General features: G+C 35.8%; 3 protein-coding genes across 3 annotated transcripts; 1 reads left to right on the top strand and 2 right to left on the bottom strand.

Annotated features, from left to right (window-relative positions):
- Positions 1–7733: 7733 nt before the first annotated feature.
- Positions 7734–12852, bottom strand: LOC121805794 (DNA-directed RNA polymerase V subunit 5C-like). Its single transcript, XM_042205796.1, has 5 exons — positions 12725–12852; positions 9426–9697; positions 8580–8756; positions 8357–8470; positions 7734–8056 (listed from the first exon to the last, which is right to left on the bottom strand). The coding sequence occupies exons 2-5, from the start codon at positions 9657–9659 to the stop codon at positions 7931–7933; spliced, it is 651 nt and encodes a 216-aa protein (XP_042061730.1). The 5' UTR covers positions 9660–9697; positions 12725–12852; the 3' UTR covers positions 7734–7930.
- LOC121805793 (translation initiation factor eIF-2B subunit beta-like) lies at positions 12187–18830 on the bottom strand. Its single transcript, XM_042205795.1, has 9 exons — positions 18568–18830; positions 18333–18487; positions 16907–17194; positions 16545–16668; positions 14348–14455; positions 14129–14231; positions 13926–14051; positions 13088–13281; positions 12187–12852 (listed from the first exon to the last, which is right to left on the bottom strand). Exons 1-9 carry the CDS (start codon positions 18618–18620, stop codon positions 12762–12764), a joined length of 1242 nt encoding a protein of 413 aa, XP_042061729.1. The 5' UTR covers positions 18621–18830; the 3' UTR covers positions 12187–12761.
- Positions 18831–24196: 5366 nt separating this feature from the next.
- On the top strand, positions 24197–25303 carry LOC121804169. Its single transcript, XM_042203703.1, has one exon. It carries the CDS (start codon positions 24197–24199, stop codon positions 25301–25303), a length of 1107 nt encoding a protein of 368 aa, XP_042059637.1.
- The last annotated feature ends 606 nt before the right edge of the window (positions 25304–25909 follow it).

The raw sequence follows: 25909 nt of genomic DNA, 5'->3' as shown, positions 1-25909 counted from the left end.
AGTGTGTGAGGGTGGTCTGTAGTGTGTGTTTTCATTGTATGTGCTCAATTTCTTCAAATTCAATTTCATATGAATTACTATCTCCGTCCAAAAAAAAAAGATAACATTGTAAATGACATGAGTTTTAATACGCAATTGGTAAAGTAAGAGAGAGAGAAGGAAAAGTGGTGGAAGTAGTGTTAGTGGATTGTGAGATCCGCAATTAGAATGATGAGTAAAGTTAGTATTGGTTTAAAACATTCTATTTTTAGAATTAGTATTATTTTGGTAGACGGCCGCAAATGGTAAAACTTGTCTATTTTTTATGGATGGAGGTAGTATACAACTTTACCGAACATGGGATTTGGAATTGGATTATAGTTCAATTTCTTTCAATTCAATTCTATAGAATTCTAATCCCAATTCAATTCCAATTTTGTATACCAAAGGACCCTCTAATTTGCACATTTCTCACAAAACACGTCAAAATAACAAAATAGATAAAATATGTAAATAATAGACATGTAATGCAACTTTGACACTCTAAACAGACCAAATAATGACCTTAAAATAGTTCAAAATCCGAGCGTATCATAGATACCTCCGCGTAACTATTTACAAGCTTTAAGCGTTTTTAATCTATTTAAATTGAGACTCATTTAACTTAGCTTTTTAATCTATTTAAATTGAGACTCATTTAACTTAGATACATCATATTAATCTATCCATGTGGCTGTAAGATGTAACAACCTACAAAAGACGAAACCACATATATTTGAATTCTTTATAAAAGAACATTATATATCATATTAATCTCTCCTAGGGATGGATCGCTACGGTATATCGTACCGAGAACGCCATACCGCATGCCTTACCGAAAACTGTGGTTTGAAAAAATATCATACCGATACCATACCGAAGTTTTGGTATCGTTAATTTTTGATACAGTTACCTTACCGTTATTGCGGTATACCGAAGTACGGTACGGTATACCTTAGTACCGTTATGCAAAAAAAATCTCTTTTATACACAAAATATTTAAAAGTAGGATTTTCAAAGATTTTTTGTTTTTAATTCTATTTTATATTATATAAATATATTAAATCTAATGTAATATATATAATATTTCAACATGTACCTAATTTTCGGTATACACCGAGGATTCAGTAAACCGCGGTATACCGATTCTACGTTACATACCAAATATTTGGTATATCACGGTATACCGCGGTATAAGAAAATTGATACCGTTACCGTACCAAATACCGTACCAAAATTGCGGTATACCGAAAAACTAGTGTTTTCGGTATTTTTTTGGTACGATAAGTGCGGTATTTCGGTATTTTTACCAAGCCCTAATCTCTCCATGTGGCTATAAGATGTAAACACCCTACACAAAAGACAAAACTACATATTTTTGAAAAAGAACATTAGATATATAGATTTGTAGATTTGTAAAGCACGTAACAATTTGGATTGAATCTTATCCACCATAGAATCTGTCAAGTACACCAAAGGAACTTCTTCATAGCCTACTTGATTAGGAGGTCTGCCCCTTCTTCCCCATCCTGCTCTTCCACATCCTACTCTTCTATATTGCTTCTGCTTCCGGAGGCAGCAGTAGCACCAGCACCAGGCTTATGCACCACAGAATCTGTCAGGTTCACCAAAAGATAATCTTCTTCATTGTCTAGTTATTGCTGTACCTTTTTATGGTGGTCTGTCCCCTCCGCAATTGCAGCCTTGTACTTCGACACTGCAGCGTTCATAGACACCGCTGCAGTGTTCACAGACGCCACTGCAGTGTTCACAGACACCACTGCAGCGTTTAAGGCCTTGAGCATAGTTTCCGTTGTCATCCACAATAGTGTCCGCTGCGCCCGTTGCCTTACCATCCACGGTAGTGCCTGCTGCGCCCGCTGCCTTACCATCCATAGTAGTGCCTAGGATTGGATAAATATACCGAAAAACGGTATATCAATCGTATCATACTGAAAAATATCGAAAAAAATATCAAATTTTCGATATACCGAAATTTTTAGTACGATACAATACCGTATCGTAAGTTTTCAATACCATAACGATCTGAATTTTTTTATACCACGGTATACCGTTTTATATCGAATATACGATATATATCAATATTATCGGTATACCAAAATATATAAAAAATCAATGCGGTATACCGAAACTTTCGATACGGTAACTATATGAAATTCTTTCATATCGATATTTTCGATACGATAACGATACAAAATTTTCGGTACAATGTACCGTATCGACCCCAGCCCTAGTAGTGCCCGCTGCCTTACCATCCACGTAGGTAGTGTTGCCCACGGTTCCAAAACCGGCGGTTCCGGTTCGGAACCTCCGGTTCCGGTTTACAGGAATTCGGAACCGGAATCGGACCGTGAGGCTATTTCACGGTTCCAGTTCTGGTTCGAAAACCGGCGGTTCCGGTTCCGGTTCGGAACTGCCGGTTTTCGGACGGTTTACACGGTTCCGGTTCGAAAACCGGCGGTTTCACTGTTCGGTTTTTTTTTTCTATGTAATTTGAAATTTGGACTTATACAATAAATTGGAACAAGACAACGGATAATTTAAATTGAAATAACACGAATAAGGTAAAAATGATATCAATTTTATTGAATTTGAGTTGTAACGGACAACTATATATTACAATTCACAATACATGTACAAGTATACAACAATGTAATATAATTTACAAGTGTCGTCGCAACATAAATAAAAAAAACATGAAATGGGGGATAATGGATGAATTTGAATTCAAAATCAAAATAAAAAAAAAATTGAATTTCGGAAAATCGGCGGTTTTGGCGGAAAACCGTCGGAACCGCCGGTTTCACCGCCAAAACCGCCGGTTCGGTCAACAAACCGTCTGCCTCGTGTTCCGCACTGGAACCGAAAACCGCCGGTTTCGCGGTTAACCGCCTGTTTTCATGGTTAACCGCCGGTTTCCGCCGACAAAACCGGTTGAAAAAGCTGCCCCCGCTACCTCCTCGGTTTTCTCACCGGAACCGTGAAAACCGCCGGTTAACCGGCGGTTCCGAACCGTCCGGAATCGGCGGTTCGGTGACTGTTCCGGTTCAAAAAATCTTGAACCGGAACCGGACCGCGGTTCCAAATGCGACGGTTCCGGTTCGAAAAAATTAACACGGTTCCGGTTCGGCGGTTAACCGCCGGAACCGGAACCGGTGGGCATCTCTACACGTAAGCATGCACAACGGTTCCGAACAGCCGGTTCCGGTTCATGAACCGGCGGTTCACGGTTCATCATATGCATGAACCGGAACCGGGCCCGCCAAGGGTCCCGGCGGTTCCGGTTCAAAAAACAGCTGGTTCACGAGGCAGTTCAAAACCGCCGGTTTTTTGCCTGAACCACCGGTTCCGGTTCATGAACCGGCGGTTCAACCGAAATTTAAAAAAACAATTATTTATTTATAAAAATTGATTTTTATATTTAAAAACAATTTTTACAAATAAATTAATACAAGAAATTCATAGTAGCCCATATATATTTGATGGGCTTGCGAATTTATAAAACCATTCTTGGTTGTTTCTCTTTTATAGAGACATCCTTGAATGTTTTATGTTTCACTTTCGATGTGGGACAAAGTCATTCTTGGTTGTTTATCTTTTATAGAGACATCCTTGAATGTTTTATGTTTCCCTTTCGATGTGGGACAAAATCATTCTTAGTTGTTTCTCTTTTATAGAGACATCCTTGAATATTTTATGATTCACTTTCGATGTGGGACAAAATATGTTGAAGTATTTTCTTTTATAACTACATGTTTAGAGCATTCATTCATCTTTTTCCAATGTGGGATACAAAATTTTCTTTTGTCTTCTACTTTTCTTCATGTTTTGTATAATATATAAACAAAATTATTATTCAAATATATTCTTGATTGATAAAAATAAAGAATTATTGAGAAATATGATTTGTATATAGAAAATATTTATTTGTATAATAATTATTGTTAGGTTTATACAATTTATATAAAAATTATTCTTTTAATGTGTATAATATTATTTATTAGTTAACATATACATAAATTTATAAACATAAGCAAATCATTAATGATAAATAACTAATGAATAATAGTTTATGTAATAATATTTGTTATTAATTTATAATAATAGAAGATAGAGTATTAATATAGACGAAGAATGATGGACGATCTATCATATACTTATAAATAATGACTTTTATCACACATTGAAAGAAAGAGTAACACATCCAAGAATGTGCAACTATAAAAAAGAATAATCCAATACACTCTCTTCCAATTTAAATGCTCAAGTCCAATATTAAGTATTGATATTTTAAAAATCAAAAGGTTTAACTTGAAGTAGTGTTTATTATTTTTATAAATAGAATGTATTCATTATAAGTTGTAATTTTTAGTCTTACGTAAATTTATTATCAATAAAATTGTAATTTTTACCTTATTGTTTGAAATTTATTTAAGCACATTTTTTACATAATAAAGACTAAAATGCAAAAAAAAAAAAAAAAATACTCCGTACTTAAAGTTGGATTTGATTTTTTAAAATGCCAATACTTGGATGAGAGTATATTGGATTTGATTTAATTTGGAATAGAGTATATTGCATTATTCTCTTTTATAGTTACAAATTCTTGGATGTGTTACTCTTTCTTTCAATGTGGGATAAAAGTCATTATTTGTAAGTTTATAATAGATCGTCCATCATTCCTCGTCTACATTAATACTCTTTCTTTCAATGTGGGTTAACCGCCGGGCCGGTTCGGTTTGTGCATGCTTACATCCACGGTAGTTCCTGCTGCGCCTGTTGCCTTACCATCCACAGTAGTGCCCGCTGCGCCCGTTGCCTTACCATCCACAGTAGTGACCGCTGCCCCCGCTGCCTTACCATCCATAGTATTGTCCGTTGCGCTCTTCTCTACCTTATTCTCTCTCTCTTATTTTACTATTTCTCGACTTTAACTATTTATTATCATTTTCACAAAATGAGTGCAGAAAAGTAAATATGACACTTAATGCGGGATGGAGGTAGTAATTTTTTTAGTATGAAACTATTAATTGTTTGAATTGATCATCTCTAGAGGTGCGGTTACTTATAAACCTACGTTATAATATGTATGGAGTAATGAATGAAGGCAATGTGAAATGAGTTATTATGATAATTTGCTTAGTAAAATGATGAATTGAAAGAAATGGAATTGCCATCATCCATTAGATTCGAACATAAGGCCATATATTCATTGAATGGTACATGCGACATATCGGAGAGAGAGAGTATTACTATGTGTTATTGTATGTATTTAATCGGTTGATTACTTCCATAGAATAAATCCCTTTAAATAGGGTTGAGCAATAATGGGTATTAAGTAATGTTTTTAGCATTAGAAATTATACTCCCTCCGTCCCGCACTACTCGCACCTTTCCTTTTGGGCACGAAGATTAAGGAATGAGTGATAGACAAAGTCAACAATTACGGCTGTAGGTATAAATTGTTACTAAAAATGGAAAGAGTGCAAATAACTTGGGACGCCCAGAAAGGAAATAAGTGCAAGTAGTGCGGGACGGAGGGAGTATAATCTATCATACATGGAATATTAATTCAATCCTCGATTTTAGAAATTGATTTATTTCTAAGTAATGGGAGCATCAATACTCAGCTTGTAAATGACATCTTCAAAACTTCAATTTTTTGAGTTAGACTACTTTAGTCAAAACATCTATTAGTTAATCCTAAAACCGAACATAAAGTAATTCGATTATATCTCTTTCGATCTTATCTTTAGTAAAGTGTATGTTTGCATCTACATGTTTGGTTATGTCATGGTAGACTAGTTTTTCAAGACACTTATAGCAGCTTTGCTTTATTAATACAGTATAGCTAACACTTTTCCATGAGAAAAATCAATTTTCAACCATTAGCTTTCTTAGCCATAAAATTTCGGTCGAACCACTCTTGATACCTTGAAATTCGGTTTCACCATCAGATAAAACAACTTATTTATGTTTCTTCCTCCATTTTTACCAAATTATCTCTAATAAAGTAAAGTAGCAATTGTGGATTTTCTAACAATTGGGTTACTTGTCCAATACGCATTTGCGTACTTATCTATTCTTAGGTGCCCTTTTTTATAAAAATAATACTCCCTCCGTCCATAAATAGATGTAACTAGGGGTGTCGAAACGGGTAGCGGGTAACGGGTAATCCCGAACCCGACCCGTTACCCGCCAGGTATCGGGTACCCTTTACCCGATGGAATCGGGATACGGGGCGGGGCCGGGTTTAATAATTTTGGGTTTTGCGGGTATCGGGTATCCCGATACCCGACCGGGTAATCCCGATAGTCCCGAAAATACCCGATATATATATTGATATTTTATAATTTTTATTTTTTATTTTAATACTTGCTCTTCATGATGTAATTTTTTAAGATTTTAATATTTTAAAAATCATAATGTAATTTTTTATTAGTAATATATTATAAAATGTATTTTTTAAGTTTATAACTTTTAACTAGGGTTAGGGTTAAGAATCTTAAGAGTTAAGATCACAAATCTTTTTTTCCGTCTTTTCTCTTACTCTTCAACTCCTTGGCTTGATCTCAATTTTCAACAAAATTAAATAATAATAAAAAGTTTCAAGTGAGACTATTACATTCATCAATTAGTATTTCTAAAAAATCATCTAAAATATACAAATAATATTTAAAAAAAGAAGATTTCAAAAAAAAATGTTTCGGGTCGGGTACCCGCGGTGTCGGGTGCGGGATACCCGACTCGGGTATCGGGTAATACCTGACTAAATGCGGGACGGGTATCGGGACTAACTTTTCGGCCAAAATCGGGTGCGGGTACCCGTGGGTACCCGTTTCGACACCCCTAGATGTAACACTCTCCTTTTTAATTTGTCTCACAAAAGATGTCACATTTTCATTTTGAAAAAAGTTCCCACTCACATTAATATATAAATTATATTTTCTCTCTTCATTTAATACACAAAACAAAACCTCCTAAAATCTTGTGCCGTCACACAAGTGTGACATCTTTTATTATGGGACGGAGGGAGTACTTCCTTTGTCTTATCGAAGATAACTCACTTTTCTTTTTAGTTTGTCTCACCTAAGATGACCCGCTATAAAAAAATAGAAACTCTTTTATCTCTACTTTATTTTATTTCTCTTAATTTATTTTTTTCACCTAACACACAAAATAAAACTGCATACAATCTTGTCTCACTCAAGAAAGAGGTTATCTTTCTTGTAACGGAGGAAATACGTCATATCTAAATGTTCCTATCAGATATTCCCATCTAAATGCGAAGAAAAATGAATTTACCAACTTGACGTTGATACCTACTTGGATTTGCCAATTCAGTTATCTGTAAAATATGGTAAAGCATAATCGGCGTGTAGTGTCCAGTTTAAACTCTAGTAGGCCTATCGCTGCTTGGATATTCATGATGCATTTTTTATGTTTTACTAGAAAAATTCCCAACACTTCAATTCCAAAAAAGTAATTGAGGTCACCTTATATTTCACCTTGATTTTTATGAGAAGGTAGTTTTAGTTTTTTAACGTTACACGGTCAACTTGATTTTTTAACGTTCCAAAAAAGTAATTAGGTTATCAACGTAACAGCTTATTAGTATATTAAATACGTACTTACTACTTTCCAAAGCTGTTATTCTAATGAGCTTAGTTAACTGTCAAACGCCCTCAACACCATAAATATAATTATCCAGGCTTAGTAATAACATAAATGAGAGCAGCGTGAACGTGTGGTGGAACCCCAAAACAGAAAGTTGTCGATAATTACATATCAAAAGAGCCACAGAAACACCTACGTATAGACTTATACTATTAGTTTGCAGCTAGAATGTCTTAAACAACTGCAGAATGCGATATTTTCTTCTAGGTTGAGATTAGACGACGCAACGATAAGACACTAGAGAATGAGGAATGCCACCAGCATAGCACACCTTCACCACCTGCCCTTTCTCGAATCCATAGTACCTTGCAATTGCATCGCTTTCAAGCATCATAGGAAGCTGCCAATTTCAACTACATATTCAGTATCACATTCGTGAAAACATTTATTCTTGTCAACTCATTGTATAAACTCGCTATGCAAATAAATATTGTAGCCATTTCTTTGTGTGCAAACTTGAAGCATATGGAGATAATCCGAAACTCGCTTCAGCCAGCAGAGTGTCACTATACTTTCAAAGCATGCCTCGTCACTCATATTTCAATGATAATCAAGCGCAAGAAAACAATTTGAACTTTGTTGTCTTGTTTTGTTTTATATGTATGAAATAACCATAGAATTATCAAAATCCAAGATGTACCTTCTTGTCTTCAATCGCATGTTTCTTGAGAAGCGTATCCTTCTCCCCAGGAGACAGAATCTCATATTTCGGCTCCAAAAAATGCTTTGAGATGTTAACCAACAAATCAGCAATCTGCAAAAAAGGCAAGGAAATGAATCACATGACATCTGATGTTACCAGCCTTCCTATATGTGCCTTAAATCATGCTCAAAACCATAGTATGTAGTTCCAGCTAACTAACCAGAAACGTCTCCACTTTCACCGAATACTCATCCAAAACCTTTTGAGCATGGGAATTCATCTTGCTTTGCACGACTAGTATCACCTTGTCCAGCCTTTCTTTGTTAGCAATCTGACTCAGTATGCCAACAGCATTTTGTTTTCTCGTCTGAAAACCTTCACAGAATATGACCAGAATCTAGAGCAGGAAATAAAACCACAAGGATAAAAGTTAATAACCAAAGCAATCTGCAACTCAAAGAGCTTTACTAATTAATTACTGGCAAAGATCACCCGATTAAGAAATCTACTGTGAACTTATTACCTGCATTCATTCTGCAAATATCTCATTTCCTAAATGTGCTTTCATTGAGTGCTAAGAGATTATGACCATCCTAAACAATTTGTGATAGAAACTAACAATTTCTTATCACTTTAGACTTGCCTAGAGACCTCTTATCTTGTGAAGCTTCAACTCCAGACCCTGCTATCTTCTATTTTAGAGCAATACAGTGTGTTTACAATTACAATAGAGTTTAGATCACCAATTCCCTCCCTTTACTCCGTAAAAATCAAGTTATAAACGTGAAACACCATAGAAACCTTTTCCATTGGAAACTGGAAACAACTTCTCTTTCACGATTAAGCATTCGCATCACAATCGATTTCAACCAAAACATAAAGCATCGCTCACATTTTTTTAAAAAAATTACGAAATCACGACTCTAGCTTCGAAAATGAAGGATTTCCCGCAGATAAATATCAAACAAAAACACATTCACAACTCTTTTTCGTAAAATACAGAAAGCAGAACAACATACATTAACCGTTACAGCACCAAACAATTTATTTTTAAAAATTAATATACCTTCCGCGAAGGATTGGAGACACGGTGAGCGGTGATGCGAAGGCGGTCGGCCTCCGGATGGTCGCCGAACTCGGCGCGGAATTCGGCTAGAGAGCGGCGGAGCTGTGCGTCCATGTCGGGGACTAGGTAGCCTCTGTCGCTCAGCATTTCGATGACGGTCCGCCGCGCGAGGTAGTAGCGGCGGCTATCGAGGCTGCCGTTTTCTACCAAGCTGTTGATGCACACTTTCTGCATTGTGGTTGATTTTTTGTTCTCTCACTTCCTCTCCCCCTCTGAAAGCAGTAAAAAAAGAGGAGGTACCGTACAGTTAGTTGGAGTAGCCAGTGATCACCCTTTCAGTTTTCCAAATTTAAATGTGCTGCGTGTTTTTATTTTATTTTTTTCTCCCTACGTCCCCCAAAATTCATCACCATTTGACCCGGCATGTATTTTAATAAATGTAATAGAAAGTGAGTTGAAACTGTTGGTGGTATATGTGTCCTACTTATATATATTAGTTTTATAATAAAATGTGAGTATGAATGAGTTAGTGGAATGTAGGGTCCACTACCAAAAATGGTAAAAGTAAAAGGTGACAAATTTTTAGGGACGGACGAAAAAGGAAATAGGTGACAAATTTTCAGGGACGGAGAGGGTACAATTCAATAAATACTTAAAATGTGATTTTTATGCTTGCGGTGCAAATTAAGCGTTTACTGTTTCATCACATGATTGTATTCAGTTTTGATTTATATGTTGATAATGAAAAAAAGTAGAATAGATAATGGGTTTATATGTTGATAATGAAAAAAAGTAGAGTAGAGTGGACTACAAATATGGTTTATGGGCTATGGGTTTATCTCGCTCATAGTCTCTGGACTTTAAAAATATCGTCAGTAGTCCATGAACTAAGGATTTATTTCGAAATTGGTCATTTCGGCTATTTTTTATCCGAAAATGCCGTTTTGAACATTTGACCAATTTCGTCTTTTCACGTTTTAACTGTTTCAATATGATACTTATTATTTCAATAATGTACTAAATCTGATATTATTTTAAAATTATCTTCTTCTCTTTGCCATCCTTCACTTATTTTTTAATTTCAATATTAGATTTAACTTTTATAAAATTAAATTTAAAATTTAAATTTTTAAATAACAATAAATTATTTTAATTAAAATTATTAATTTATGCATTCTTTCTCGTTTCATAGCTATATATAGAGAGATAAAACTATGCAACCAACTCACACAAAACTCTTTATAATAAATACATAAATTAATAATTTTAATTAAAAATTATTTATTGGTATATAAAAATCTAAATTTTAAATTTAATTTTATAAAATTAAATCTAATATTGAAATAAAAAAAACAAAGTGAAAGATGGCAAGGGAAGAAGAAGATAATTTTGAAATAATATCAGATTTAGTACATCATTGAAATAATATCAATTGAAACAATTAAAATGTGAAAAAATGAAATTGTCCAAATGCTCAAAAGGACATTTTCGGATAAAAAAATAGCCAAAACGACATTTTCGGACATCTTGCTTCCTTGGATCCGCTCAACTCCCATCACACACCGATGTGCGGTCCCCAACTCTTCTCCTTTGCTCTAAGGCAACCCGCAACGCGTCACACGGGTGGCCCATAATCCGTGATGCCGGGACGAGACGGCGGCATGACGAGTTGCAGCGCCCCGTCTCGTCCCCAGCCCGCCGAGCGTTCCGTCTCGCCGAGACGGATGGCGAGACGTCTTGCCACGCGCCGGCGCCATGCGTGACGCCCACTCGCCTGCCCGCAAGTGGGCATCGTCACGCTGATGCAATAAATCATTTTTTTAAAATTCGAATTAAAAAAATTAAAAAAACGAAAAACGGTAATATTACTGTTTTTCCTTTTTTTTTAAATTTTTTTTACCCTATAAATACTCCTAATTCATCCTCATTTCACACACAAATACACATCTATTCTTTCCAAATCATCTCCATTTCCTCTCCAATTTTCATCTAACCTCTCATCACAAAATGTCCAGCGACGGAAACTCTAGCGGTGGCGGCTCCTGCGGTTCGACATCAACGCGTTCGGCGACTGAGGGCATGTACAATGTCCTAGGTGGTGGTTCCGATTCGTTGACGGAGTAATTTTTTTTATTTTCTATAAAATTGAATTTTAAATTATGTAAATTTTATTTTTTTAGGATTTTAATTATGTGTTTTTTATTTTTTTAAATTTTAAGTTGTATTTTTATTTTATGTTGTAATTTTATTTTATTTAATGAAGTGTGTTTTTATTAATTGAATTGGTTGGAAATAAAAATAAAAAATGAAATTGAATGAATAATAATTTAAGAGACGGTTAGGGGACGGATAAGAGATGGAGGGTTGCAGGTTCCGTCCCTTAGTTAAGAGATGGAGTAAAAAAGTACGGTTGGGCCCAAGAATAGTAATTTAAGAGACGGATAAGAGACAGCATTGCGGATGGCCTAAGATAACCTAAGTCTGATATATCCCTAACTTCTTCGCTTGTCGACTTCGGCTCCTACAGCCCAACATACACCCATTGCCTCCTTCGTGAATACTAGAAAAATAAATTTAGAGTTGTTTGAATATCTTAGTGCAATTTTAGATTTTATGGTGAATGAGGTTTTTATAATTACACTTACGAATTTTCGATTCGAATGCAACTAGAAATACGACAAATCTTAAAACAATGCAATCTAATCAACGACATGCCTCTAAGAAATCTCTAAACTAACCAATTTATATAAAAACCCGACACTTCTCAACCGCAATATCTGCATATGCTAAGTTTGAATTCTAATAATATCCGCAATATACAATTTTTCAAAAACATCATAACATCAAGGGTGTCACCAATATAAATTGCAAATTGGAGGTAGTGATGAATGCACATACAAATGAGTAAATATAAAAACAAATCAGCTTCAACTCACTCGGTTACACAGTTAATTAGAAGTAAGAAGGCATGTTTTGCTCATCAAGGAATGAGCCTAAACATGCAAAACTTAGACGTGCCACTCAACCTTTGGCGATGCACTTCATCATTGCAAAGCATGATCATTAATTTTCGACGTATTAATTCTAACCACTATTTACTCCTCTCCCTATAAACTCAGTTGTTTCCATAAACGAATCTACTACACCAACCCTTTTCCCATCCCTGCTAAGTTTTCGATTCCACTGACAAATAGAATACGATTGGTGAAAATGATGAAGAATGTGCAGAACAAATTTTATGAAAATAACATTCTCTCTCTCTCTCTCTTTTTATCACCATTTTAGGATCTAAGACTTACCAACATGTTTCAGAGCATTGTTAGTAAAAGGTGATCTTCAAGAAGCTGATTTCCGTTGCACTACTAAGTCGTCAGGAGAGTAAAAATCAGCAATGAGCCGGTATATGTAGGAAGGATTGTGACCACCACTGTATATAAAAGAAGTCGTTAGTGAGAATGCCAAGCACTGTGCAACAATTTGACGAGAGCATATAGCTCATAAACATAAAACTTTTGTCACTCCAATACATGAATCCTATAGTAAAACCAGTTTGAATTGAAGCTTTGGCATTCATTTATATATTTTTCAAATTGACAAGTCAAATATTCCAGATCTGCAACCGTGTTATATTGAGCTTTATCCAAATTCCAAGATGATCTTACGTGTCTGTAATAAACAGGCTAACAAGGTCCGGCGGCACGTAATCAAAAGCAGGATTCACGACATGAATAAGAGGTGACCCACTGCCACTCCCAAAATCCAAACAATCTGAGAATTCTCCAAAGTCCAACAACTCAGATGGAGACTTCAGTTCATTCAGTAGGACCTCCGGGTTGTGAGGGTATAGAGGGCACAACTGTATGATTAGGCAAAACAATTAGCAAGGAAGGAAATAATAGTTAAGCATCATTACATGTCAACAACATTAAGTTGTTATAAAGCAGAAATGTCAATCATCAACCAGATTTTGATTATATTATTGACATTCAATTAGTCGATATTGATTAAGGAACCATGGATCTAAACAAAAACAAAAGGAGGAAGCAAACAGGTATCTACTAAACAGTCCCTATGAGGATTTAAGCTTTAAGGAAGTACATGGAGTGTGCAAATTTCCTCCCAGTGCTCACTTGATTTATCACAATTTAGGTCTGCTAAGATCATTATGCAAGAGCCTTGCACAGTTTGTTATTTGCTATTGTTTTCCACTAATTATGTAGTCTGACATCAAACCTTGCCTTATGGAGTGTGGAAATTTCCTCCCAGTGCTCACTTGATTTATCACAATTTAGGTCTCACCCAAGATCCTATCCATCTACCAGAAAATTATCTTTTGCTGGCTACAGCAAAAGAGACTGGTAACAAATTCTTATAATCATTATAAAAGAGCCTTGCACAGTCGGTTATTTCCTCTCGTTTTCCAATAATCATGTAATCTGACAGTAAACCTTGCCTTATGGTCAAATACCACTCATAAGAAAGGGCCCTACAACAGAATACCTTATGAACTCCAGAGAGGACAACGAAAGGAACGGCATGCCTTTTAGCTGCTAAGGCAACCATATTCAACCCCACAGGAGCTATAACACCACCATTAGCCATGACGGCATGTGCTCCCACTATAACCTTTAAAAGGGAGATTTTTCCAATCAAATGCAAAATAATAACAACACAAAAAAGTTAAATGTAACCATCATATGTACCATATTGACATGGGAAATCATGGCAAAAACTGCAGAATCGGTAATAACCGTAGTTTGAAGGCCCCTGGAAGCCAGTTCTTTTGCAAAAGCATGCCCCTGATATCTGATTAGATAACAAACATCAATGAACATAAAACATTATACTTCCAGAGACAATCTTCATTTAATTGCCTAAGGTGAAAACTATTGCAAGTGCACTCAATTATCCAAGCATCCAACCTTGGAGCACCTTCAGCGACAAATACACGGAATGACCTATTTTTTTCCTTTGCAGCAAGTAGAAACTCTTTTACTGTCTGTGAGCTGCCAAGTGTCAAGATCACCTCACTGGAACATGGAAGGGGAAAAGAGATACTTGAGCAAAATAGTAGTTCGAGTTATCAAATGCAACAACAAAAATGATGTTGGAGAAAACAGGGTCCTAGTAGCTCCACACACAAACATCATTATAAGGTTAAAAGACTAGACATTCAGCACACATAGACCCAAATTTAGTATCGGGTTTGCAATGAATAACCATGTAGCACAAAATAGATAAGAGGTTACAACTTACAACATTAGTTGCTTTACATAAAGATCAGCAATTACTATTTCAGTAATAACTTATAAGTGCAAACCAATTCAAGCATAACCACTAATTATTACTCCCTTTGTCCACAAAAAATAGTCTCATGGGTGGACGACACGGGTTCCAGTGTTGTTAGGGTCGCGGGTCGGTCCGGGGCGATGAGGCTGGACCCCGGGTCGCGGGGCGATGGGGCGCCGGGGCGAGGGACCCACGAATCGGGGCGCAAAATTATTTATTATTTATATATTAGTAATAATAATGATTAAAGATAATTCACTATAATATAAATAGTATATTTACATAACAGGTAAAAAATATTTTTAAAGTTCAATTTTGACATTGGGTAGAAAAGAATTATTGGAGGAATTATAATCAATTTACTTATTATAATATTTAATTAATGGATTTTATAATAGAGTCATTTTGGAAAAAGATGAAAGATTGGAAAAAATAATAAATTATTATTTTATTTCTCTTCATTTAAATAAACATAATTGTTATTTTAAATCTCTTCATTTAATTCATAAAACAAATTATCAAATAAACATATAATTATTATTTTATTTCTCTTCATTTAATTCATAAAATAAAATTAGGTAAAATGAAAAGCTCCATAAATAGAGATTGCAATGTTCTAAAGATTACTAAATTAGCTTTATATAAACCTAAAATTAAATTATAAATATAAGGAATTAATAAAAATATGTTACTTATACAAATAATAACAATAGAAATAAACAATAATTGATGGGGTAACAATAGAAATAAACAATAATTGATGGAGTATAAAGTAATTTCATTTCCCAATGTAGTCACTATCTATCTCTCTCTCTCTCTCTCTCCCCTCCCCTCCCCTCCCCTCCCATCCCATCCCTCTTCTTTTTTCTCTGTAAAAGCAAAAAAATTACAGCCAACCGGCGAACCAGGGCGGACGGCAACAGGTAAGCCCCCGATCCGTCTCTCGCTCCAGTCGCCCCGACCGCGCCCCGACCGCCCAGAGCGCGCCCCGATGGCGCCCCACGTATCTCGCTCGGCTCACCCATGTTGGGGCGAAGCCGGGCTCGATCATGGCGACCCGCGCCCCGAGCGCGCCCCGGGCGCGTTTTTGACAACACTGACGGGTTCTAATGAGAAATTGGTAGAGAGAGAGTGGGTAAAGTATTTGAGAAAAAAAATTCCATTTTTGGATATATTTGTGTGAACGAACCGAAATGGAAAGATGGAATTTTTTGTGGACGGAGGAAGTACGATATTACAAGAGTTTTTGGGGACATTGGTTTCTCTATTAAAAAATTAGCTATCATTGTCAATATTAGCTTACTTTGATTCGTAGCTTTCAATATTTTCACTTTTCCCTTTTGATTCATAACTTCATACAGCAAATTATACATAGTATCATTTGAGACTGCACTTGTTTGCATAAAGAGATGGCACTTGAACTGCCATAAGCAAGACTAAAGAAAACACTGATCTAATGACTTCTCTAGTCCAGGATTTATTTCAGGACTTCAGATTCATAACCATGATTAGTTGATTACAAAAGCAATGTCTCTATGTTAAGAATCAAGTACTTGATCTTTACCCGGTATTAGTAATGATGCCAAAGCATTTTTTTCAAAACCAGTGAATGAATAAGATAAGCTGAGTCCAATTCTTGCTCATGATAGCACACAGAAAATACTTCCTTGGAAATTTCAAGTTCATACCAGATCTAATATTTTATCACAAACAAGCTGAAGCATTAAAGGTATTGCAAATAACTACTCCCAAGTCCCCAACTAATATAATGGAATACAGTGACGTGCAAATATATGCGGGTAGTGCTTGTATAGGGATATGAATGCATACTTATGATGTATATGTTCCACTGCTTGTTCAGCAATCTGTTCGTGGCAAGTGGAAATTTCTTGAATTAGTTCGTTAACTGCCTCAATGACATCGTGTTTCAGTTTCCGCCTCAATGAATCAGCAGCTGGAAGGAAGAAACAATAAGAACTTAGAAGACAATACCCTTTAAAGAGTACATATATTCAGATTATTCATTGATCTGAAACTTACGGCATAACTGAAACTGCAAATTTTACCTATATAGTAGTATACTAGATATAAATATACAGGATAAAACATATATAGTAGTATAGTATTAGAGAGAAGCGTGTTTCTTGCAAATTAATTTTAGATTCTTGTGCGATCAGAGTGGAAGAATATACATTTGCTTTTGCCTTCAGAATCATCCCCAGAAGAAGAGGTATGAGGAGTGGCTGCTGCATGAGGTATATCATCAAGTAGTGTCTGTAATGAAGGTGGCCTTAAAGCATTTCTTGCAGCGGCAGCTACAGCAGAGGCTGAAAGAACTGGATGATCATATTCGTCGTTGCCGTCATCATCATCGCTTTCAGATGCTAAATTCAGCCCACCAACAGCAGCATTAGTAATAGAAAGATCTTCTTCGCGTATTATATGTAGAACACGGCGGACAACATTTCCAACAGCCAATTCTGCAACCAAAATTGCTCATCACCATCAAGCTAGAAAAACAGGAAGTATTCAACAGAGATAAGAATTGCTTGATGTTTGAATTACCAAATATAGCTTTTAATGTTATACACAGGGAATAAGCTACTTGGAGCTCAAAATAGCCAAACAGAGTTTATTATCTAGGGAAACAATAAGAACTGCTTGATGTTTGTTATGCATTACACAAGAAGTGCTTGAATAGCCAAACAGTGCTCTCTGCCTCTTCATTCTCCATGCAAGTTGCAAGCACCAGCAAACATTTGTGTCAACGAAAGAGAAGCTCCTACAACCGGATTTTTCTCTAATTGATAGTATGTTACTATCTTAATACCTTATAGATCAATCAATGCAGCATACTGATCTTCAAAGATTTAAACCAACATAACAAACGTTTATCGGACAAGAGTAATTATGAAGTTCTATAGGGGCCCAATTCTGGTATTATTGTTGACAAACGGTAGGTTAGGAAGATAACAAAAGAATATTCAACCACCATGAATATGCATTAGGCAGCTAACTCAAAGAAACCAAGAACAACCGAATCAACAAGAGATCACCTTGTACCTCCATATCCCAGTTGATCTTATCATCCAAATGGGATTTTATTTACACCACTGGAAACATACAATATTAATACATCACAGCCCTAATCTGACGGAGGAAAACACTTCCGGTTAACTGAATTTATCAATCAGAAACCTACATTTTGCCCATAGTACTAAAATCTAACAAAATTGAAGAGCCAAGAAATCCTACTAAATGAGCCTAGCTATTGCTAGCAATTAATCAACATACTTACAACCATTGTTATTTGATATCTGAAATTGGTCATTATCATGGTCATTCAGAAGTTAACAAACACTTAGAGAATCTCTATACGGCTCCTTTTATTCCTCAAATCATCCGAACTTATTCCTTTTCGTTCAAGTTTACAATTGATAGAACAAAGCTGTATTACAAGGAGACAGGCACAATTAACTGAAGATAGGAATAACAAAATTAAGAAGTCCAAAGAAAATACAAAATTACAATAAAATTGGGCTTGGGGGCGCAAAAGCAGGAAGCCCAACTAGTAAAATCAATAAGACTATATGAATCGAACAAAGAGAGTTAACATACCAACAGGTTTAGCAGTGATGAGCTTCTCGCCAACTTCCTTCACGGCGTCAATGAGAGCCCCAGCTTGGTTACTGTGCGGCAGCCTCAATTGAGATATGAACGAACGGAGTAATTCCGCAGTGAGCTTTGCCGTCGTCTTGGACCCCTCAATTTGGCTGCAATTATCAAATTGAACAACAAATTAAACATAAAAGCGGCGTAAAATCGTTCCAAATTTATTTATTTTTACAAATACCGTTTTTTGAGCTTAATTACGAACTCATTCACGAGGGAATGCACGTCCGGCATGATTCCGTCGGGTAAGATAAAGCCAGTAAAAAAGAAAAATATGTTGAAGTTGCTGAATCAGGGAATCATTTTGGTTTTAGGAATTGAATCAAAAACTTGCGTCGGATGTTAGGGCGCGGAGGAGGTGGAATTGGGATTGTTTAAGGATGTGGTGAAACGTTGCGAAAGGTTTATCGGTTGGGTCGGATCACCGATAATATCCGTCCGCGAACGCTAATTGGATCAAATTTATTTGATTCTATCTGCTTGAATTTAAATTCACATATTTAGATGTTTTTTTATAATAAAATAAAATAAAAATTAATGCTATTTTCCAATATTCATATTTTTAGTTTTATGTTATTTTGTTTCTAATTTAAAAATTCTTACTTGGCTACGTATGTGATGGCGTTTTTATAAATACTAGTGTTAACATTTGTTTTATGCCCGAGACAAAAGGTTTTTTAATAATGAAGATATATTAACCTAAAATAAAGAATATAGAGTAAATAAGTATTAAAATATATTTACAGGTAAGAACTAATTAAAATAAGTATTTGTAATATTATAAACAATTAAAAATATTATAAACAACTACAAAAAGATATTTGTACTTCTCTCAACCTATTCTCAATGAAACATTTCATATTTTAGCAGATGATTATATACTATTTTAATATTTGATATGCGTATAGTAGTATAAAATAAAAGAAATAACAAAAGAGGAGATATGTGGATAAAATAGAATAAGACACACAAATAAAGAAGACTGTAATCCTACTATTTACAAAAGAAAAAAAAACAAACTATTTGAACGAATAAATAGTTCACCAGTTTTGATTAACAAAACATAAGTATTCATAAATGAAAATAAAAACATAAGAAAAAACAATAACAAACTAGTAGTTCATAAGTTTTGAAATTGCAACATATTGTTTATAACTAAAAATATATTTTTTTAGAATTTAGTAGACATGATACGAATAAAAAAAATCACAATTAATAAATTTATTTTCATCAAAATTAAATTCAATAGTACATAATAATATTTTTAAAACTATAAAAAAGAAATAGAACTCAAAGTCATAAACAAAATTATCTTACCTAGTAGTATAATAAATCAAAATCAACTAAATTATAAATATGTGTACTTCTAGTAATTTAAATATAAATATATTTATATCTTGAATATAAATATATATTTATAAGTAATTTCAACCTAATTTATTAAACTAATATATTATATATAAAATTGTATATTATTATACACAAAAACAATTAATGTTATGCAATATTGTTTTTTGTTTGATAATGAACTTTCTATTTTTAAAAACTTATTTCTCTCTAATCATGTGAGACTTATTATCCATTAACAATACTTAAAAAAAATTCTTTCTATATATATTTTCTACTTTACCAATTATGCATTAAATTGTAAAATAAAAATATTTTCATTATTTTTGTAAGGGTAGAATAGACATAAATACCATAGTTAAAAAATGATGAAGCTTATTAATTTTGATACCAGAATTTATTTAGTAGTATCATTTTAATATAAACACTTTAGATTTGTAGCTTTTTAAGAAACTAACATATCAACCAGAGATATAGTTCACAATATAATTGGAAATTTTATAATAAATCACAATTAACATAAATAATTATGAATCTCCATAAAAATTTTAATCCCGTACATTGTTCTTTAAAAACTTAACAAAGAGGTGTAAAAAGTTATGTACACAGTTCATTTATCAATTTGTGCATTTATATTTTTCTCAAAACCGTAACACCGAAAAAATGATACTAACGTGCTCCAACTTCACAAAGAGAAGGCACCAAGAGTTATGTATAGGATTTCACTTTAACAATTAATATCATCTCCATTCATAAACACTACATTTAAACCAAAAGAATTCGTATTCACCAAATAAATATATTTTTTTAATGGTTCCTACGTATTTATATGTGTTATATATTAACCCAACAACACGTTTCACTTGAAATAACGATAAAATTTTATGCATCTTATTTGTATTGAATAATGTGACAATTTACACTACTCTTTATATTATACGAATTCATACAAACTTTGTAAGTTTACATTCATTTTAGATATTTATAATTTCATCTAATTTCATAAGTTATTCTATAAACTTGGTATTATTATTATTTAATTAATTGGAGACTAATTAAAATATTTTAAATTGAATGCTAATTAAAATATTAAAATATACTTTAGTAAATATTTTAATTAAGTAAATATAAGATGAAACTTAAAAAGATTAAATATTTGCATTGTCGTTTAGCTTGCGAATTACTTCTAAGAAGAAGCATTGCAATAATGAATAAAATTTTAATTTTGAGAATTGCAACAATGAATAAAATTTTAATTTTAATCCAAATAAAAAGGCATGTTAAACTCTTAGCACATCTCCAATTTTAACCTAAATAGAAGGAAAATTATTATATAAAATTTAATAAACAGTAGTAGTCAAATAAAACCAAACTTTATGACATAATATTAGTCATAACACCTAATTTAAAACTCATTCTCAATTAAAACTCTTTCAAATTATAGAATCCAATAGACTAAGGCCCAAATAATATACTCCTACATAAACTAATTATCCATACAAACCCTACATGATACAAAGTGCCGCCTCACTTTCTCTCTCTCTGTCCCCAATCGGCGCTCCCCCCTCTCTCTCAATCGGCGGGATTCGCCACCACGCCCATCGCGACTACTTCCGCCCTGCCGCGTTGCTCAAGCAAGCTGTCTTGTCGCTCCACCATACTGCCTCGCCGGCTTTCCTTTCACCCTGCTTCACCATCCGCCTTATTCATAAGACCCAGTCAGCTCATCATTCTCAATTTCTGAAAGTTTGATTTGTTTTAGTTGGATAATTGAAAGCAAGAGTAAGAAATATCCATAGAAGCAAGATTTAATTTTTTGTTGTCGTCGTCACCCCTCCTGCAAAGCTGCACCGCCGCCTCCTACTCCCCATCTCCGGCATCCCTCTCGCCGTCTCACCCAACGCACCACTGTGTTGTCCCGGCTGTGCCGCGTCGCCGCGCTTCTCTCTTTCTCCTTCTTCTCACCTTTCTCTCTCATTATCACGCCACAGCCGCTGCTGCTGTCGCCGCCGCTCTGGCGATGATTGGGGGTCTGCACAGCCGCCTCGATGCACTCTTTCTCCTTCCTCTTTCTTTTTCTCACCCTCTCTCTCTCCGTTTCATTTTGCAGATTCAATGTTGCTTTATAATTGTCCCAAATCGTACTTGGGAAGTGACACACTCATAGTTTAGGATGGTTTTAGAGGTGATTGACCCATGTTTTTGGTGAATTGAGGTGTTTATTATAGGCTTTCACCCATTTAGTCGTCAAATAGATGAAGTAATGAGTTTGTTGGAGTTTTGAAGTGAAAACAGGTTAAAATGGGCAAAACGGAGCGAGCGAGGCTGACTCTAGAAAGAAGACCCGACCGGGTGTTTTGAAGCAGAGAGACGGGGTCCAGAGAGAAGACCCGGACGGGTGTTTTATACGCGTAACCGTTGATCCTGAATTTTCACTCCGAGTATAAAGGCTATTTCACACATTTTGAGCGGGATTTTCCGAAAACTTCCCAAAACTGCAAAATCAAGAGAGAATAGAAGAAGAAGAGGACACTTCCCAACATCAATTCAATCTTAGGGAGTTCTTGTATCCATTTCCATCATGTTTTCCTTTGTTTCTTTTGTATTTTGTGTTGTTGGTATGAATAGCTAAACTTTTATTAGGGATGTAGTGAAGTTGTATGAATCTATGGGTTGAACTTTGAATTATGTTTATCTATCTCATGTGTGGTTTTGTTGTTTATTGGTCTCTCATTATCCAATTGCTTGATTGCCAAGTTGATACTTCATGTCTAATTTTAGTCATTGAGAAATGCTTGATTAGATTGTTAAATAATCAACAACTCCATGCGTTTTATGTGATCGAAAGATGCATAGCTAGAGAGAGGGCTTGGGTCCGTAGAATTAGGGAGCCGGATTCGAAGTGTTGGGAGGAGACTCCATCATTAAAGTCCCATCAACGTGTTAGATGCACCCGAGAGGGGGTCTATCCTATTGTCCCCACCTTCCTAACCATGCATGAGTCCTAATAGATGAGCATAATCCCTAGGTGACACCATTGATCCATATCAGCGGATCCATATCCCTATTTTTCCTATTTTGTGTGAAAACCTTTCTGTATTTGCTTTATTTGGTTATTTAGTTTAAATAGTGTTAATTGTCATCTTTAGATAACAAAAACCAAAACCTTTCATTAGTCTAAATAGTGTTTGAAATTGCATCATAGTATTCATTCGAGCACTTAGTCTTCGAGGATCAATAATTTCAACTTGCCACGTGCTACATAACTCGTACACTTGCGGGTGACGCTTTTGATTGCTAAATTAGCATGCGTCAAGTTTTGGCGCCGTTGCCGGGGACTAAATTTGCTTTTGTGTTTGATATTGTGATAAGATAGAGAATACTAGTTTAGATATTTTAGTTGCTTTATTTAGTTTAGTTTTCTAGTTTAGCTCTAATTTGAATTTGTTTCCTCTCTTGTGTTGTGTAGGTTTTTATGCTCCTGCGTTCAAGGCGTCTACCCCTTGAGCCGATCAATTTAGAGATAGAAGCTGCCAATAGAAGAAGAGGAGGACGCAGGAGAAGAGCAAGAGCTCAACCTCTAGTTGAGTCAATGGAAAATCCACATGGAAACAACGGAGGCCCACCTCCACCTCCTCCGAATCAAGATCAAATCATTCTCCAACTGCAACAAGAAATGGCGGAGATGAGAAGGGAAAGAGAGGATGAAAGGAGGCGAGAGGCACCAGTTAGAGATGCATTTGGAAACGTCAATATCCCAATTCCACCGTATGATACAAGGGTGAATGCTAACACTTTTGAGTTGAAGACGGGATTGATTCAATTTGTGGAACAACGTGTTTTCTCGGGAAGGCACACGGAGGATCCTAATATGCACTTAGCTAAATTCTTGGAGATTGCCAATACAACTAAGCTTAATGGGTTCCCGACTATACAATCAAGTTTAGGCTATTCCCATTCTCATTGTCGGGATATGCTAGAGATTGGTTTGATAACCTTGAGTCGGGCTCGGTTACAAGTTGGGATGACTTAGCCCAAAAGTTTTTGGATCGGTTTTTCCCTCTAAGCTCCACTCTCAACCTTCAAGCGGAGATCTCCCACTTTAAAATAAATGGTCAAGAGTCTATGTTCGAGGCTTGGGAGAGATTCAATACCTTGTTAAAGAAATGCCCCAACCATAGACTATCTCCGGGCCATCAAGTGAGCCTATTCTACAATGGATGTTCGGATTTTATCAAAAGTCAATTAGACTTTGGCTCGGGAGGATCATTCTTGGACAAGGGGGTCGATGAGTGCAAGAAGATGCTTCAAAGGCTTGCCTATACTAGCAAGGGTTGGAGCTCGGGCCGAGATAGTTCAATGCCGGTAGCTTCGGTTGTGATTTCGGATGCATTCAATCTTCTCAACCAAAAAGTGGTGTTGTTGAATCAAAAGGTGGATGGCCTTAATTGGGGGTGGCACATATGGGAGAGCCTTTACATACCGTGGAAGATGTCAATTATGTACATCAAGGAGGGAATCAAAGGAACTACTCCAACTATCGCCCTAACAATGGGGGTGGTAATTATCAAGGCTATCGCGCACCCTTCAATGCACATTCAAACCTTGCTTATGGAAATCCTAACAATGCTATCCAACCACCTCTACCTCCTCGTTTTCCTACATCTAGTGGGCCAACAAGTGGGGTCGCTAATATGCCCACCTCTTCTAAATCTTCAGGTGATGATGCTACCCATGAGCTTCTAAAAGCTCTAATGGAGAAGACCGATGGAATCATGGCACAATCTACCAAGAGAATTGATAAGGTTGAGACGGCGGTAGTGGAGGTCACCACGAGAATGGGGGCTTTGGAGCATCAAATGAGTCAAATTGCCCAAGCTGTGGGTCAACTTCATCAACCGGGGCAATTCCCAAGCAACACCATTCCTAACCCAAAGGATTGCAAGGCTATTAATTTGAGAAGTGGGACAAGCTATGAGAGCCCCCCTATGCCCGAAAAAGAAGCTATTGTGCTACCCGAGGAAGAAGAGGTGATAGAGGTGGAGACACCAAAGAAGAGCCCACCAAAAGATCAAACCAAGGCAATTGTTCCTCCCAAACCTATGGAAGTTAAACTTCCATTTCCTCAAATGATGCAAACGAAGAAGAATGATGAACAATTTTCAAGATTTTTGGATATCTTTAGGAAAGTTCAAATTAACATCCCTCTTGTTGAGGCACTTCAACAAATGCCAAGTTATGCAAAGTTCCTAAAGGATGTGGTCTCACAAAAGAGGAAATGGGGGCACTATGAGACGGTAAACTTGACGGAGAGTTGTAGTGCAATTATTCAAAGGAAGTTGCCGGCCAAAATGCAAGATCCGGGGAGTTTCACTATTGAGTGCACCATTGGAAATTTCTTTGTGGAGAATGCCTTGGGCGATCTAGGGGATAACATTAATCTTATGCCATTGTCCTTCTTCAATAAGCTGAATATTGATAAAATGAGGTCCACTAGCATTACTTTGCAAATGGCGGATAGATCGGTATTATACCCCTCGAGCATAGTTGAAGATATATTGTTGATCTGATCCAATTCATGTCGAAGAAGATAACATCTCCATCCAAGTTTGGGACCACTTTTGCTTTTTAACTACTTTTTGCTTTGTCCTTTACTTTTCAGCTGGTACTTTTCAGATCTGTCAGCCTAGTCACCTAACTACCACTTATTCTCTGATATGCCGTTTCGCCTTTTATAGTAATCCTGTACCTTCCACATATTTTCAGAGACATAATGTTCACCCACTCTCACGTACACAACCGCTTATCAATCACCATTTACCCCTCCTAGTCAGTAGAGTATCACCTTAATTTCCAGTCTAGATAGAACCTCAACCCCAAGCGTGGTAGCTAACCAACCTTTCCAGAATATCACCACAATTACCAAAGCGCATTTTTCTCTGTGGGATTCGACCCTTACATCCACTATACTAGTCAGTAGAAGTGGGTTGAGGAATTATTAATAGCCAGGTTCAGGATTAGCTAGGATCTCCTATCCTGATCAGTAGGATACATCCTTTGCTTGACGCGACGCCTGCAACACCTTGGCTCTTTCAAATGGCACCGTTGCCGGGGATAAATGGCGTTATTTACTGTTCTTGTGTGTCATACTTTGGGGTATATATTGTGTATAACTT

Source organism: Salvia splendens, chromosome 5, assembly GCF_004379255.2.
Source record: "Salvia splendens isolate huo1 chromosome 5, SspV2, whole genome shotgun sequence".
In the NCBI taxonomy this organism is placed as follows: domain Eukaryota; kingdom Viridiplantae; phylum Streptophyta; class Magnoliopsida; order Lamiales; family Lamiaceae; genus Salvia; species Salvia splendens.
The sequence above is the reverse complement of the archived record's forward strand: the minus strand, read 5'-3'. Positions and strand labels throughout refer to the sequence as shown.

Excerpts from the sequence above, each read along its gene's own strand:
- LOC121804169 (XM_042203703.1), top strand. The coding sequence starts at position 24,197 with ATGGGAGAGCCTTTACATACCGTGGAAGATGTCAATTATGTACATCAA.
- LOC121805794 (XM_042205796.1), bottom strand. The coding sequence starts at position 9,659 with ATGCAGAAAGTGTGCATCAACAGCTTGGTAGAAAACGGCAGCCTCGAT. Across the intron at positions 8,757-9,425 it reads TCTCCAATCCTTCGCGGAAG|ATTCTGGTCATATTCTGTGA; the intron begins GTATATTAATTT and ends TTCCTGCTCTAG. Across the intron at positions 8,057-8,356 it reads ATGCGATTGAAGACAAGAAG|CTTCCTATGATGCTTGAAAG; the intron begins GTACATCTTGGA and ends TGAAATTGGCAG.
- LOC121805793 (XM_042205795.1), bottom strand. The coding sequence starts at position 18,620 with ATGCCGGACGTGCATTCCCTCGTGAATGAGTTCGTAATTAAGCTCAAA. Across the intron at positions 17,195-18,332 it reads CATCACTGCTAAACCTGTTG|AATTGGCTGTTGGAAATGTT; the intron begins GTATGTTAACTC and ends TTTTGGTTGCAG. Across the intron at positions 14,232-14,347 it reads GTCGCTGAAGGTGCTCCAAG|ATATCAGGGGCATGCTTTTG; the intron begins GTTGGATGCTTG and ends TTATCTAATCAG.